General features: G+C 48.5%; 2 protein-coding genes across 2 annotated transcripts in view; one reads left to right on the top strand and one right to left on the bottom strand.

Moving 5' to 3' along the window:
• Window positions 1–246: 246 nt before the first annotated feature.
• On the bottom strand, window positions 247–6329 carry TNNC1 (troponin C1, slow skeletal and cardiac type). Its single transcript, XM_027640558.1, has 6 exons — window positions 6296–6329; window positions 2743–2773; window positions 2297–2443; window positions 1295–1409; window positions 1055–1191; window positions 247–425 (listed from the first exon to the last, which is right to left on the bottom strand). Exons 1-6 carry the CDS (start codon window positions 6317–6319, stop codon window positions 394–396), a joined length of 486 nt encoding a protein of 161 aa, XP_027496359.1. The 5' UTR covers window positions 6320–6329; the 3' UTR covers window positions 247–393.
• Window positions 6330–11018: 4689 nt separating this feature from the next.
• NISCH (nischarin) overlaps window positions 11019–16301 on the top strand; it is a 29454-nt gene continuing 24171 nt past the window's right edge. The window contains 1 exon segment of the mRNA XM_027640691.1: window positions 11019–11205. Within this exon segment, the coding sequence (XP_027496492.1) occupies window positions 11119–11205 (87 nt within the window). The 5' untranslated portion in view covers window positions 11019–11118.

The raw sequence follows: 16301 nt of genomic DNA, 5'->3' as shown, positions 1-16301 counted from the left end.
CACCAGTGCCAGCTCCCGAGCCTTCTCACCATGGCAGGGGTGAGGAGATGACAGCTCCCCACCAAGCAGATGGCCCTGTTGGATGGACTTGGTCGCTGGGCTGGCAGCAAAATACCTCCTTGGAGAATTAAAGCTCCAGCTGTGATGTCACCTTGCCAGAAGTGGCCCCCAGGAGTGACCCCATTAGTCATGAGCACACGACCGGGGTGAAGCTGTCACTAAACCTCTAAGGAAAGACTATCTGAGGCACTGGGTATTAACAGGTTTTATTTCCCCCAGCCACCCTTCTCAGCACTCAGTCTTCATGCCAGTAGCCAGGGGATTTAAGTGAAGGAGATGAGATGCAGAGCTGGAGGGGTTTAGGAGATTCGAGCTGTCCATCGGGCCTCAGATTTATTCAACCCCCTTCATAAACTCCAGGAACTCTGCCAAGGGGAAGACATTGGAGACAAGAGGTGTGAGGTGAGACCAAAGTGCCCTTGCAGCTGCCAAGTGCGCTCTTGGCAGTTTTCCCCAGCCCTGTCTCCTTTTCCAACCCCCCAACGTGCAAGAGGCCGAGGGTGGATGGCTACTGCTCCTCTGACTGTGGCGAGGACTCCTCGTGACTCCTGCTGGAAATATCACTGGAGCCCTGCGTCACCCTCGGCTGCCACCAAAACACTGGAGGTGAGTGTCCAGGGGAGGGACACAGGTGCTGACTCAGCTTGGAAATGGTCTGGGGGTTGTTTTGGCAGCATCACATTCAAAACTATGGCATTTTGGAAATGGTGCTTGTGTTGAGAGGGTAGGAGGAGACAGGCAGGTCTCTGGCAGTACTTCAGTGCAGGCTGGCCTTCACAGCATGGGGACAGTGAAGGCAGCCCCAGGTTCCTGCTACCATTTCACAAGCACGAGAAACCCCCCTATCTCTCTGCACACACACTGCTGTCAGACATATTGCCCAGCAGTGTCTGCATGAGCTCGTGCCCATCCAAGAAGGCAACCAAGACCGTGGGAGCTGCCCAGGGCTCCCTCAAGGGCTCGTGACCAAACCACAAGCAAGAAAGAGTCCTACCATCATAGTCAATCCTGCCATCATTGTTTTTATCCCCATCTTTCATCAGTTCTTCTATGTCATCCTCGGTGATGGTCTCTCCTGTTGCCTGCAGCATGATCTTCAGCTCCTCGAGGTCGATGTAGCCATCAGCGTTTCTGTGAGGGGACAGAAGAGCTCAGGAGCAGACTGACACACCAGGGAGGGGGAGTTGAGGTGGTTGCACCCCTCCCAAAACCCCGCCATGGTCATGGCTCTTACTTATCAAACATCCTGAAGAGGTCTGAGAGTTCCTCTTCGGTTTTTCCTTTGCTGTCATCTTTCATACACCGGACCATCATAACAAGGAACTCATCGAAGTCTACGGTGCCGCTGCCTGCAGGCAGAATAGACACCATCAGCTGGTGCTACGGTGAGTGGATGGGCAACACCAAGGAGGGATCACACTTCTGTTTGGCAACCAAGAATCAAAACTCGGGAGAGCAGCTCTGCAGCAAGAGGCAGTTTTCAAGACACAGGATGCCCTGCCCTGACTTCATCACTGAATTTTTACCTTTTCCAGTCATTTTGCCTTGGCAAAAATCCTTATAGGAGCACTGATGAATGGAAATTCCTGCTATGGAGGTACCTGTCCATCTCACCCAGGTATTAATATTAAAAGCTCCAGAAGGCAAGTATTCATGCCAGTGTGGTTTTGCACCCACAGTACAGTACTGTTGTTTTCAGTGAGACAGCTGTTTTCCTTTTCTGCCAGATTTTTAACTGCTTTTTTATTTTCCAGTTATTTAGTATGATATTTCTGCCCAAATGCACATGGTGGATTTTGTTATGTGTGACTGATTTAATCAGTATTGACAGTTAGTTATGTGGGGTTGTGTACACTTGAGCAGTGAGAGACTTTCCTGATGATAGAATCCTGTAACTGTGGCACTTCTGAAATGGCAGTTTCTACATTCAGCCTACATTTTATTTTTTAAATGGATCTATGCAATTTCAAAGTATCCCCTCAAAATCAGTTCAAGCAGTCTGATCATTGTAGGAATAATAATAATTTTTATAGTTTCTCTTTGCCTGAGAGTTTCCTAAAGGAACAATGCTGCAGTTTGGTGGGTGTTTGGTGTCCTTTGAATTCACAGCAGAGCAGGTTGCTCCCTACAGCTGTGACTCCCCAGCACAGGTCCTGTCAGTGCTGCACAGATGGCCCCCATATCTCCAGATGTGGGGATGGTGCTTGGGAGAGTGGAAGAAACCCAAATCTCTCACCGTCCTCATCCACCTCGTCTATCATCTCCTGCAGCTCCTCGGGGGTGGGGTTCTGCCCCAGCATCCGCATCACCTTCCCCAGCTCCTTGGTGCTGATGCAACCATCCTCTGCCCCCGACACAAAGATGTCAAAGGCAGCCTTGAACTCTGGAGAGAGAAACAGAGAGAGAGGAGATGTGGGGGGATCTTGTCGTGCACCTTGACCCTGCAGACAGGTGGCCTTGGGGGCAGGGGGCTCATCCCAAGCACAGCCTCCCCCCCATGCCCCTCAGCACTGCCCAGGCATGGCATGGTGGGACACACACACACTGCCTTGCTTGAAATCCTGGTGGATCAAGATCCCTGGGTCATGTCCTGCCCTGGCCAGTCTGACCAAAGCATTTTCCAGACTGTCATTGCTGAGGCAGGGGCTGGGGAGTTTGGTGTCAGGTTCAAGATGCACCTACCATTTTTTTGCTCTTCTGTCAGCTGCTCAACCTGCAAGGAAAACACAGAGACCAAGTAATTTTTCTTTGTCAGTATCACTGACAGGACACATTATTTTTTCAACAGCCTTTGCAAAGATCAGCCAAGTCTCACAACAGTCACCCTCATGTATTAGGGGATGTACAGCCAGTGGGGTTTTGACACCACCACTTTTTGTCTAAGAGATTATTCCCCTTAAAAAACCCCCAATTATTCCCATCTCCTTTGAATCAAGGATCACTTCTCTAGAGTAGCAGCTCCTACTACATGGCAGAAATAGCCTTTGCACAGGCAGGGGAGTCCCACTGGGAAAAAGAATTTGCCTCCATCAACCATTTGGGATAAATTCTTTTTGCTGGCAGCCTTCACCATGGGATGGCTGCACTGCTGAGGGCTGCTCACATGTGGGCTCTGCCCAGGTCAGAGGTGGGATGTGCTTGAGAGGTCCCTGGGGAGGGAAAGGTGGACAAGACCATTCCCAGTAGTTGTTTTTCAGCCCTAGACTCAGGAAACTGCCTGCACTACCTAGAGCATTAACTGCTTTACTTCCATCTGAGTCAGTGTTATTACAAAGGGTCTTGACTCTGAAGAAGGCTGCTATTTCCTTTAGGCTGTTTTGGGAATCTCCCTGAAGAAATGGCCTGTGGAGCCATTAGGCATTAGCTGAAATGGACTGGCAGATTGTTCCTAAACTCTGCCCTAATTCAATCCCCTCAGACCATCAGTGGGAGCTCATTAGTTAGTATAAATTAACGAAAATAACCACTAAGGAGAGCAAAGAGGAATCAGTCAGCTCTGTTCCATACCTCTCTAAGTGCATTTCTCTCTTTGGCTTCATTCCTGCCTGCAGGCACTGCTTATCTAAAATTGCTGACCTCACCACTGTGTCCAACTGCCCCTTTTACAGCATCCATGAGAACACTGACCCTCCCTATGCTGGTCAACAGCCTCTCTGGAGCCAGCCAGGTATGACCCCCCCCTACCTGCACAGAGGGTGTCTGACCCCTCTAAAGTCTCCTTGCTGCCATCCCAATGCAAACAGTCCCCAACACCCATCCCTGCCATGTTTTGGTTGAGGGAAAACCCCACGATCCCGGGTTGTGGCACCTTGTCTTTGAGGGAAAGCTGAGTCTTTTGACCCCAAAGAGCAATGGTTTTGCAAAAGCCAGCTGGAAAACCTTCCTACTTGCAGCAAGAGGCAGGGAAAGTACCTTTCCTTAGCAGGACAGAGCCCGTGGGAAGCAGGCAGAGAGCCTTTACCCTGCTCCCTGTGCACCAGGAGGTGAAGACTTTCAAGTCAGGAAGCGCAAAGGGCGGTGGCAGGATTTTCCTCCACTGCTGGAGAAAACCCAAGCCCACTTTGTCCCTGGTGCTGCTGAAGGCAGGCAGGTAACAGTCAGCCCTCAGAGGATATTGTTTGGGCAGAGCAAGGGCAGCAGCCACGCTCCCTTGGCCCCACAGCCACCATCCTGCTCCGTAACATGACCCTCTTGGGGCAGTCTCTATTTATAAGCCTGGGTGAGAGGTGCTGGAGATAAAGATGAGCTCTCCAATTGTTCCCAGGCTTTGGAATTTATCCTTGCAGCCCTTTATCTGGACACTCGTCCCTGGCACTGTTCTAAGCACCGCTTAACAGAGCCTAAAAATGTTCCCAAAATAGCTTTGGGTTTGCACACCCTTATCTAGGCATGAGTGGGCAAGATGAAAGTCCATTGGGTTCTCTGGCTGCATGTAGGGAATTTGGCATAAATATGATGCCATTAATATATGCCATCAGCATGTGGAAAATACAAAAATATTCACTTTTTGAAGCTTCCTTGACTACCGAAGTGATAGATGTGGTGTATGTAAATTAAATGCGTTGTAACTACAGAACGATATTTTTTATCACAGAGATGTCTCTTGACCTGTTCATAGTGCCCTCTGGACATGGGTGCTGTTTGCAGATTTATTCCTCTTTTCCCTCCACATCATTGCAGGGACAGGTTTCTCTGGCTGAAGTGTGGGAAGGCAAGCTCTGAGCTCGGAGGTCACAGCGCTGCAGCAGCCGTGGTAACACCAAATCTGCTGTATTTTGCTTTTATCAGCTCTCCTCTCCATCTATCCCACGGTTCCATTTGACATCAGATAGGGGAAATGGAAATTCTTCAATTTTTTTTCCAGGTAAATGTTTTCTTATAGTTAAAACTGCGGGACATAGATCCACAAAAATGCTGTTTGTCTCAGCTGTGCCTGGTTTGGACTTGTTTTGCCTCTGTAAAGGTGCTGGCAGTAAATGCCCAGGACTCAAGCCTCACATTTACCTAATTATGGGTATGTGATCCCTGTACAGTGAGGAGAGGGCCGGTGCCTTGAGTCACAGAGAACATATTTAATTAAAAACCTTCATTAGAAAGGCCTGGATTTTCTTTGATTTTATAGGTTCCATTTTCCTCCCTTTCGGAGGTGTTGGTTGAGGGACTCAGCCTTCCCTGAGCCTTTTCACACTGTCAGGATCACTACGGGGGTTCCATTTAACGAGGTTCAGGGCTGATCAAAGGACAAGAAAGGTGTGAGCATTGAGGGATTTTTTTCTTTAACTACCTACCGAGTGCTATATTCCTCCCCTCTAAAAACCCCGTAATTAAGATAGGACTTGTATGATGTATTTTTTTGTGTGCTTGGTTAAAATCAAAGCCGGTCAACTACAAATTAAAAAAAAAAATTAAAAAGGCACCAAAAAGCTCTTACTGTAACTCCAGTTATGGAAGGGATGCAGTAGCAATCCACACAACCCGGAATCTATTTTCATCCTTATTCCACATGCACATCACTGTCTGTCTACGTTACAGAATAATGCAGTGTTCATATTACAGACCAAATAGTTTGGGTTTACACAGAGAGTGCAGCATGCAGCTGTGGAAGTTAAAATAGCCATGAGGATGCTCCACGTTCCCCAGTGCATAGCTCACATTCTGGATCCTGCACAGCAGATAGCAGGAGCAGCAAAGCTGAGGAGGTTTGGATATAATTTAGAAAAAAACAAGATTTTTTTTTAAATCGCCCTGAAAAATATTCAGCTAAGGAGGGGAAAAACATAGTAATTGCAGAATATAAAGTACCAGAAAGAAGAGGCTGAGGTTTAACCCATAAAAATAATGTTTCCTTCCTGGGAAATGCTGCTCTGCTAGGTCTGGGCTAAAACCAGCAGCCACCTCTTAAAGTTTGAATGCTTGGTTGAGATTTATAACTTCACCTGTGAGACATCTCCCTGCTTTAGAGCAGGGAACCAGGGGACTACTTGTAAATAATTTAGCAGCACTGTTGAGAGTTTCTCACTTATAAAAGGAGTGTGAAACCTCCAGAGCCATCAGCAAGAAAGGTCTGTGTGTCCTGGATGAGGATGTTGACTAAAAGTTGCTGCCTATAATTATTTCTTATTTGCATTTCTCGATTGAATTAAAGCTATCAAGGCTTTGGGGAATCTACTACAAAATCCCCCAAAATCCCTTTAGACCCCTCTCCCCAAACCACAGCCCAAAGGGAGGCACTCACCGCTGCCTTATAAATGTCATCCATGGCTGGAGAGGGCGGGTGAGGGTCCGGGGGATGTCACGGTCACACTCTGCTGGCTCTGCCCCCGCCGGCCCGGCTGATATAGGGGGCTGCCCGCCCCGGGGGCTGGGACCAGCCCACAGGCAGCCCCGCATGCCCGGCCCCACAGGAATGCCTCGCCTGCATGCCTTGGGATGGGGACACCGCCGAGCCCGAGGCTGGCACGTCCGGGGCCAGCCCCAGCCCCGCTCCGGGGGCAGCTGGAGTTTTCCTCGTGACTTTGTTGTGGGAACAAGCGAGCACTTTCAGCCAGTGCTGCCGAAATTGCTGATATGTAGCGGTACTTAGCTCTCCTGACTGGACACGTGCCACCGTGTCACCTCCACCTCCAGCGTGTTCCCCCTGGAAGCTGCGATACAGAGATCATACTGTGCCTAATTAAACTGGGTGATACGGGAAAGGCATGTCTCCCAAAATATCTCTGTTTAGCAGCAAATGTGCCCCCGGGGCAGTGGGAACAGAGGGTGTCGGGGCCCCCTGTCCCCTCTGCCGGGTGTCCCCAAACCCATGGAGGACGGGCAGCCAGGGCTGATGTCCTGGGAGGAACCGATGCCATGTGCGGGCGGGTGCCAAGGATAGGGGGAATTTGCACTCCCAATGCCACGGAGAGAAGTGTGGAAGCAGATGGAGCTTTGCCTCAAGCTCCTGTTTGCAGCTGGGGCTGAAAATCGGCGGGGGGGTCAGTTACCAAAAAGAGGGGTATCAACTCTGCTTGATTTCAGGGATAATTCCTGGTTTTTTAGGAAACTGGGACTCATTTCACTCAACCAGCAAGATGACCTGTCCCCACTGCAAATGGCTAAAATCCACACTCCTGGATTTACCGTGGATTTACCCCTCACGGTGGAAAGCAAAACACACCAAAAACCTCCAAGTGATGAGCAGCGTTTTCTCAGTCCAGGAAAAAGCGATTTAATCCAGCAACCGAAGTCAAACCTCTCCTTTTAGTGATTCAGGACTCCCTCTTGTGTCCAGAGGGGCTATGGATGGCTCTGGCACCTCAGGATACAAAGTCCCATCTCCAGTTGGCTCACACCAGCGTTAGTTAGCAAAACAGAAAATAATATTGATGCAGCTGTTAGGTTTCATCCTTTCTAAAATCCCTTCTCCGTTTAAGAGGAATCATACTGCGTGGAAAAACCTGCTGTCCCTGTGGAATGCCCAGCCAAAGCAGCGTTAATCAGGGACCCTGCTGGTATCAGCACAAAGTGAGGACATGGCTGAGCACAGAGCTGTCCCCACACCACATCCTCCCAGGTTTTGAGTCCTGAAGGATTAACTTGTTAGGAACTGTGGTCCTGCGGGTACCCACTGGCCTTGATTTACACAGCTTCAGCCCAGATCTGCCTCCAGATGGAATAGCAAGGAAAATAGTTGCATTTAAGGAATTAATTTTTGAAGCAGTTAGTCTTGAGAATTGGAACATGTTAATATTTTGGTTGCCTTGAACACAGAAAAAGCAGGAAAAGCTGCAAAGGGAAGTAGTTATTTTGTTAAAGGGTATTTTGTCCTCAGGTGAGGGCACAGGATGTGATGAAGGACCTGCTGTCACCCACAATTAAACCATCCCACAGAACCTCCTGGGCAACCTCATAGAGACCTTCCCAGTGAAGTGCTACCCCAAAGCAAACCCGTGCCCCTGGCTGCTTTCTCCCCTCAGGATCCACTGCAGGTGCCAGCACTGGGCAGTAAAAGTTTGAGGAATCACGCCTGGCCCTGGCCCTCCATCCTGGGAGGTGATGGCTCTGAGTCACCCCTCTGAAAACAGCCCCTGGGATGCGTCAGAATGTATCCAAGGCCAATGCAGAGCGGGAATGGGAGCTCTAACATGGCCTTTAAAAGGTTGTGGCTGCGCTGCTGGATGAAATTCAGGTCGGGATGAGGAAGAAGGATCTCTGTCTGCTTAGAGGAAATCTGGGCCACTGCCACCATACACACTGACGTGGGATGGCTGCACTTCTGCAAACGTCTGATATGAACAGGGACTTACAAAACAGAGCTGTGCCTGGAGGGAAAGGATGAAATCCATCTGGCGACAGGAGATGATGTTCCTCCCAGGGAAGGAGGCACAAGCGAGGGGCATCATGCCAACCACTGCCTCCCCGCCTGCTGCTTGGAGACAAAGCTTCCAGCATCCCCTGTCTCTTCAAAGTTCTTTGCTTACAAAAGAATTGGGGGTTTGTAGAGAAACCCAGAGCCTCTGCCATGCACAGGGCAGGGGGAGGCTGCTACAGGTATGGAGTGTCCTGGGGATAACCATCCACTCCTGCTGCTTCTCTTGCCTCTCCGTGTGAGACCCAGGGCAGAGATGGAGCGTGGCTATCTATAGCCTGGGGAGGGCTGCCAGCTCAAGTGCCCTTAATCCAGGCATGGCTGGCTCGGTGGCACGCCAGCTGTCACTGTGGTCAGGTACAGCATGTCAGCTTGGGCTCCAGCTGCACTCTGACACGCTGCCACACTTGTCAGTCAGTCCAAGGTACCAAGACAGACAGAAGGTTTTACTGTGCTTTTTTCCTCCAAAATCTCAGATTAGGTTTGCATTTCCAAGCAGCTGTAATCCAGGGCAAAACTCACGGAGGCATCCTTCAGTTCAAATGCAGGGAAATACAAAGCAGAAGCCCAACTAAGATGCAATTTTGTTTGCAAGGCTCCTTGATTTCTGTTGTAGTTCCAAACTGCAGCAAAACTCTCCAGCATCCCCATTCCCTGCATCGGGCACTGGCCCTAGGAGAGACCAGACCCACCACCATTGAAGTTCTTTAATTCACTGCTTCCTAAATTCACCTCAGAGACTTTTTGCCGAACAAGCCCCCATTTGCCCCCTTTCATCTTCTCTGTGAGCCAAGACAGGGCTGTCACACCAGGAGCCACCTCTGTGCCTGCAGGCAGGAACTGCTTTAGGAGGAAGAGAAGGGAACTGATCGCAACCGACAGGCGTGCCAGTGCTGGAAATTGTTGTTTAATTAAGGAGACAGGACATTGAGAGGAAGCTTAATTAAAGTTGCTCTCCAAACCCACTTATTATCTCATGAAGAGGCTGAGCTCAGCAGCAGCTCCTGATGCTGGGACAGCAACAGAAAATCCCTCTTGGTTTGCCTGCACTACATGTGTTTTCTCCTGGCACACATCATCCTTCAGCTACATCCTGACCAACAGAAAGCATTTTTCAGTGAAAATAAAATCAAAATGGGTTTATCCAGCTCCATTTGCAGAGGTGTATTTGCTCATCTGCTACCCTAGTCCTGGAGGCATCTGCCAGACACCAGCATGGGCTCTGCAGGTCCATACATCCAGCCAGGGCATTTGGCACTTCTGGTGTTATTAATGACACCATACTGAGCTAATTGCATCCTCTCTGAGGTAGCATAAGGAAGGACAGAGAGGTGTCACCTTCATTTTTCTGGAAGGTCCTTTTTTTCCCCCAAATCTCCTGTGACTTGATGGTGCATAATGAAATCCCTCCATGTATAATGTAATGCAGAGTTTCTTCCAAAGCGTTGATGGATGCTTGATGCATCCCTCTGCCTAAAATATAACCTTTCTAGATAGTCTTTCAACTTTAACAGAGTCGGAGACTCCTAAAAAACTCATATTTTCTCTCTCCCTCAACTTTCCTTTCCTGGGGTGCCTACTGAGCCCAACAGAAAAGCTGCCATCCTGTGACACCCCCTCAGGGCAATGTGGATTCATGGGGAAAAGGTTGAGGAGGGTTTGTTCCCCATCCTTTAGCTTCTCTGTTACAAGTTCCACAAATTCCTGGCAAGATCCCCTTAGCATGCACGGGCTTGAAATGCTTCCCTGTGCTCAGTGGGACAGTGCACTGAGGCAAGCCAAATCCATGATGCCAGTGAAACACCCAAAACAACACCTCAAGTTCACAGTGGGCTCACTCCTGAGGTCTGGCCCATCAGCTCCTCAGCTTTGGCTTTGGGGTGGCATCAGGCAGATCAGTCACAGAACCTCTGTAGTGGTGTCTTGGCCCAGTGTGACAGCACCCAAGCTTTCAGCAGCCCTTGGTGGCCACAGATCTGTGCCAGGGGCTGCCTGCAGCTGGGGACTGCCAGCACTGCCTCTGGCTGTGGATGGTCGTGGAGCAGCAGCACTGCCGCAGCACTGGGAGGGAGCTCAGCCCTGGGCAGGTTTGCACTGGATTGGGTTGGATTGCATCACGTAACATTCCATTGGATTGCATTGCTTTGGATTGCATTGCACTGGGTTGCATTGGATTGGGTTGGGTTGCACTGGGTTGCGTTGCGATGGGTTGCATTGCATTGCATTGGATTCCATTGGATTCCACGGGATTCAGTTGGACTGGATTGCATTGGATTCTATTGGATTCCACTGAATTGCATTGCACTGCATTGGATTCCACTGGATTCCACTGGACTGCATTGGCTTTCATTGGGTCGGATTCCACTGGCTTCCACTGAATTCCATTGCTCTGGGTAACACCAACACCCCGTGCAGAGCCACCGCGCATGCGCGCCCCGCCACACGTAACCCCGCCTCCCCGAGCCATGGCCCCGCCCCTACAGCGCCAGGCCCCACCCCTAGAAACAAGTCCCGCCCCATATTGAAGCCACGCCCCTCCCCGCGCACCCATAAAAGGGCTCGGGCGGGGCCCGCCGCGCCCGGAGGGGGTCGGTCCAAGATGGCGGCGGCGGCGGCAGCGCGGGCCGGGCGGGCGGCGGGTGCGGGCGGCGGCGGCCGCGGGGGAGCCGTGACGGCCTGAGCGGCCGCGCCCCGGCGCTTCTCCCGGCGACATGGAGGCGGCGGCGGGAGGCGAGGACGGCGAGGAGCCCCCGCGGGAGGCCCGGGTCCTGGGCTCCGAGCTGGTGGACACATACACGGTGCGGGGCCGTGCGGGACGTGCCGAGGCGGAGCGGGGGAGCGGGGCCGCCGCCTCAGCGGGGCCGGGGAGCGGGGAGGCCGGGTCTCGCTGCCGGGGTATCTCCGGCAGCAGCACCCGGGCAGGGGCTGTGCCCACGCTGAGCACGGAGCGGGAGACATTTGGCACAAGTTTCCGAGGGGTTTTATGTGCCGTGCCCGGGGGAAGGAGTCGCCTGGGAGCGGGGGCTCAGCCGGGAGAACCGACCCCGAGCTCCGCGGAGCCTTGGTCCGGTGGGAGAGGTGGAGGCTGAGCGAGCGAGTGTCGTGTTCTTGCCCATTTATATCTGTGTATATGTGCGTATGTTTATGGAAGGTTGCTGTCGAGTGAACGTAGCTTTCAAAGCTGGACTACACATAGGAAATCCTTCCTTCAGATGGCAGTATCATATAAATCCCTTTTGTAAAGCTGATCTTATTTTCAGAGGAAATCAGATGATTTGGGATGGATAGTTTTTCTCTCACCCCACAAAAAAAAAAAAAAAAGGTTGATTGTCAGCAGTATTCTTGTTGGGGAAGGAATGGTATTTTTGATGTATAACTTGTTTTGTCTGGTTGCATCCTACCAAGAGTTAATTGGTCTGTTTTTCAGGAAGAAGCTCATCATAAAACAAACCTCAGCATAATTGCAGACAGAATATGCCTTGAGCACACCACCCTTTAGTTATATAACTAAAAAATGTTTTCTGCTTCTGCTTTATTTTAGTGTAAATTTTTTTTTTGGTAGAATGCACATGATGACATCAGGCTTCTTCCTGATGTAGAAACCTAAAAGGAAAAGGTAGCAATGTTCTAGAAAGGCAGCATTTAGAAAGTTGTGTGATGGTTACAAGTAATACTTTACATTCCTGCCTCTTTAGAAGTACCCAGAGAAAACAAAGCAACAGGAAAGTGATTTCTGAGTTGTTAATAGGACAGAGCCTTTGCACAGCTGTAGCACATGAAGGGCTGAACTCCCTCCCAGGTGACAACCCTTGAAACGTGATTTTGTGGGAATGACTGTCAGGTGTGAGTTGCATATTTACAGCCAAAAATGTCCTCATCGTTCAGTGGAGGAGTTGGTTAGAAACCTAACACAAATCTTTGAGCATTGTCTGATCTCTTTCTCTCGGTTGCATGATGTGTATTGACAGCAATGCCACTGCTGGGGAGTGTCACCGATGTGTGTTAGGATGTGGTTCATCCTCCAGGTTTGTTCTCTCAGTCCTCGATCAGCAGAGAGGCACAGTGAGACCTGTGGTGTGAGGACTGGAAACTTCCATTTCAGGTGTGAACTAAGACCTGTTAATGTTGGGATTGACAATTTCCATTACTATTATGCAATATCTGAGTGAATGAGAAAACCAAGTGAATTTAGTTGGGAAAATGTCGGTGCCATCTATCCCCTTATTCCACTGCAGGTCATGGGTGCAGGAGGTGAAACAGCAGCTACTTTGCTGCTTCAACCTGCAAACTGGTGCTGTGGGAGAGCCAGCCTTTGGTAATTAACCATTAACCTTCCAGACTGAGCTGTAGCTCAGGTGTGTAACTCTGCTGCAGGTGGTGCTCAGCTGATTGCTGGGGATAATATTTTAAGCTGCTGCACCTAAACCCAAGGAAACTTGTGTTTTCAAGGCCAGATTTCTGTTTTAATGATTATAGTTCTGGAAATACCATGCTATTTTAAAGCCATTTAAAGCACTCTTTAAAACTAGAGTGTGTGAAAGGCAAGAGTTACCAGTATTTGATCCCACTTTGATTCTCTTGCTGCATTTTTGAAGGCATCCTGGCACTAAGTTTACCTGTTTGTAAACTTCCTCAAACAGCCAGCAGCACTCCAAACCTGCAGTCAGTTTGTATGAGTCAGACCCAAACCATTAGAAATGTAGGAATAGATCTTTCAATGAAAACAAAAGTTTTACAAAGTTATTCACAAGGTGAAAAGGTTTAGAAAAAATAGTGTATGTGTTTAGTGTTCCAAATAAGATGAGCAGTACTTAAGGTCGTGACAAAGACCTGCACCAGGCAGAAGTTAGATGGTGTAAAGGTGGGAAATGAAATACAGGCTGTAGGGACCTACATCTTCATCCTTTAACGTGTAGTAGTCAGATGGCAGTCGTCCTATTTACATCCTTGAAAGAGCTGTTTTTCTTCTGGCATAAGAACTTCCTGTTGTACCCTGTATTTCAGAGCTCAATTGCAATAGAGGGGACTTTAATGATGTCCATTTGACAGCTGTGAAATTAAATCCTGTGAAACACATCAGGGAAGTCCACAGTTCTGTGTAATTTTGATGGTACTTTTAAAAATGTGATTCTTGTTGGAGTTGTCGGGGCAGTAGGCAAGGTCTGGATAAATCCAGCAGGAAAAAATACTGCACTTTGAAGTTGTTTTTTTTTCTGTAGGGTTAGTACAGTCTGAGCAGTTTTACAGGGTGTTTCTCTTGTGTGTGCTGGTCCAGCTTGATGCTGACTGAAGACTGGCTGCTAGAGAAAGCCTCAAGGCTGTCAGTGCTTGGTTTGTTTCCTGCTATGCATTTGTTTGGCCTAAAATTGCCTTCCTGCTTTTCCTGTCTTTTGCAGCTGTTTTTAATATAAATACTAGCCTTGATATTTAAAGAAAACACTGTGGCTTCCTTGAATGGGTGTAAACTGTCTGACTGCTTGAGACAGGGAGGAGGAGATGTGGTTGCATCACTGGTCTGGAATTTGGGACCTACTGGCTGCAGTGACACCTGTGTCCCAGGCTTCCTGTAGACAACCCTGTCATTGAAGTGTGGGGTTTTATTTGTTTTGGTTTTTTTACTGTACTGAAGTATATTAAGTTGGATGAAGAATACTGTAGAAATGCAAGTTTTCCATGTATAGTGAAGTTGGACAGGTTTTTGTACTGTGTCAGGAAGTAAACAAAAAGCAGTTGGGAATCACTGCTGTTCATTTAACAGCTGCCTTAAAAATGTTTAGTACATATTTCACCCTGAAATATTTAGGGAGATGAAGGGATGCTGTTTGGTGGTGTGGGCTCTTAACTGCAAAAGGTTTGTAGTGGCTGGTTAGAAAATAAAGAAAATATACAGCACTGCAAAGACACTGAACACTTTACAAAGTAGAACTTATCAAAACCAACTAAAAGATGTACAAAATTTATTATACAGAAAAGTTTGGTAGAGATGAGGGAAGAGGAAAACTTGTGAATATAAACCCTTTTGCGTTTGAGCTTGTGCTGGTTTAAAGGTAAACCATTTCAGGGGAAATGAACTCATAAGAGAGATTATAAGTCAGAATAACCATTTAATAAAATAATACAATGAGTACGATTATACAGACAAACAATTGGTTTTAACCCACAAAACCCAAATGTATAACCCAGCACCCTGAGGCATGAACAGAGTGGTGTTCTTTGGGCCCCCTGAGTCCAAAGTAAAAGGAGAGGGAAAAAACCTGTTGCTGAGACTGCTGTTGCAGTCTGGTCGAAAAGTGGTGGTTGCAGTCCAGTCAAGGGTGGTGTTGCAGTCTGGTTGAAAAGTGGTGGTTACAGTCCAGTCGAGAGTGGTGGTCTGCAGTCTGGTTGAGAGCAGTGATCTGCAGTCTTCCTCTGGATCCCACGAGTGGTTAAAAAAGTTCCAAGACTCCAAGATTATATATCCTCCAGTTCAGGCAGGAATGCCCAGTAACTCCCTCAGGGCAGGGGGTTCCTCAATGGGTGTGAGGACAAGAGCACCCTCCTATCTCGAAGGCCTCTTAACACCCAGTTTATGGCCTGAGGAGTCAGGCTCTATGGGCAGATGGTGTAAATGGTTCATTGATAACAGTTTCTGGGCAATGGCACGGAAGGCTATAAAATACACAGTTTTGGGTTGCACCCATACAATGATGAACTGGTCCCAGCTGTTCTAACTAGGACAGAGCTCAATAGAAATGCAGTTTGTGGCATAAATCTGGGTGGAGATTTCACATGGTGCATTTCTGTCTGGAAGACAGTGCAGTGTGAGAATTTCATCATCTCTCCCTGAATGCCTTTAGCACTTGGAGTGACAGGTAAGCAGCCCTTGGAGAACCTCAACTATCAGCCTCGTCGTATTAGTGCCCTCGAAATTCATTGAAGATGAACTTAAGGTCCTCAAAAAGTGAGATATCTAAGGGGATTTTTTTCTTTAAAATTATTTCTTCTTGTACTGGCAGAAGTCTTTGGAGCACATAAACATTTGTATTGTTCTTCAAGGTAATGGCAGCTTGTGGATTGATGTGAGATGAGTTGCTGTCTTTCTGCATACTGATGCTGTTTGAGGGGTGAATGTGTACTGCCTGCTCTGGCTGCCTTCTCAATGGGGAATGCTACAGCTTTTACAGACTTAATTTGAGGAATTGTATCAGTCCATGTAAACACTGCCTCTAACAGGTAGTTTCCTGACCACACTATCCATTTGGCCAAGGGCTGTGTGTCTAGAAGTGCTCAGTGCTTGCCATTTCAGCAAAAGGATGTGAAACCTTTATTATATATTTACCCAGACTGTGTTCTGTACAAAGAGGGTCATTCCTTCCTCATCTCCTGAGGTATCAGTTGTGGAGTTACTGTGTTTCCAGTGTGTCTGATCTGAGGTTTTATGCCGTGTGTACTTAATGTGCCTTTAGATTTGCCGTTTGATCTCCCATAGTTTAGCTTTTCAAAAGAACTGGCCTTTTTATTATGACTTTTAAATGTAGTGCTCCTTTACTTGTAACTTCAGTTTCTTTAAGTCTCTCCTTGCTTTCCTCGGGCTTGTGAGGTGCTTTGGAGCACTCGGGTTATTCCTGTTCTAGTTTGTCACCAGCACAGTGATTAATCCTGATCTGCTGTTTCCCAACACAACGTGATGGGAAGGCAGGCACAGACCTTAATTGAGTCTGTGATTCTGTGTGGGCACTCATCTGTGTGTGCAGGCTCCTTCCAGCACTGACGTGTCCCTTGCTGCGGGCACTGGTCAGACATCTTGAGTCAGGTCTCTTTAGGACTCAGGTTTTGTTCAGCGAGGCAGTGTCAGATGCTCACAAAATTAAAACTGGCATGAACTGTAGCTCATCTTTTGAAATGCAACTGGTAT

Source organism: Corapipo altera, unplaced genomic scaffold, assembly GCF_003945725.1.
Source record: "Corapipo altera isolate COAL_440 unplaced genomic scaffold, ASM394572v1 55, whole genome shotgun sequence".
In the NCBI taxonomy this organism is placed as follows: Eukaryota; Metazoa; Chordata; class Aves; order Passeriformes; family Pipridae; genus Corapipo; species Corapipo altera.
This window is presented reverse-complemented; position numbering and strand designations above follow the sequence as displayed.

Excerpts from the sequence above, each read along its gene's own strand:
- TNNC1 (XM_027640558.1), bottom strand. The coding sequence starts at position 6,319 with ATGGATGACATTTATAAGGCAGCG. Across the intron at positions 1,410-2,296 it reads AGACGAGGTGGATGAGGACG|GCAGCGGCACCGTAGACTTC; the intron begins GTGAGAGATTTG and ends TTCTGCCTGCAG. Across the intron at positions 1,192-1,294 it reads CTCTTCAGGATGTTTGATAA|AAACGCTGATGGCTACATCG; the intron begins GTAAGAGCCATG and ends GTCCCCTCACAG.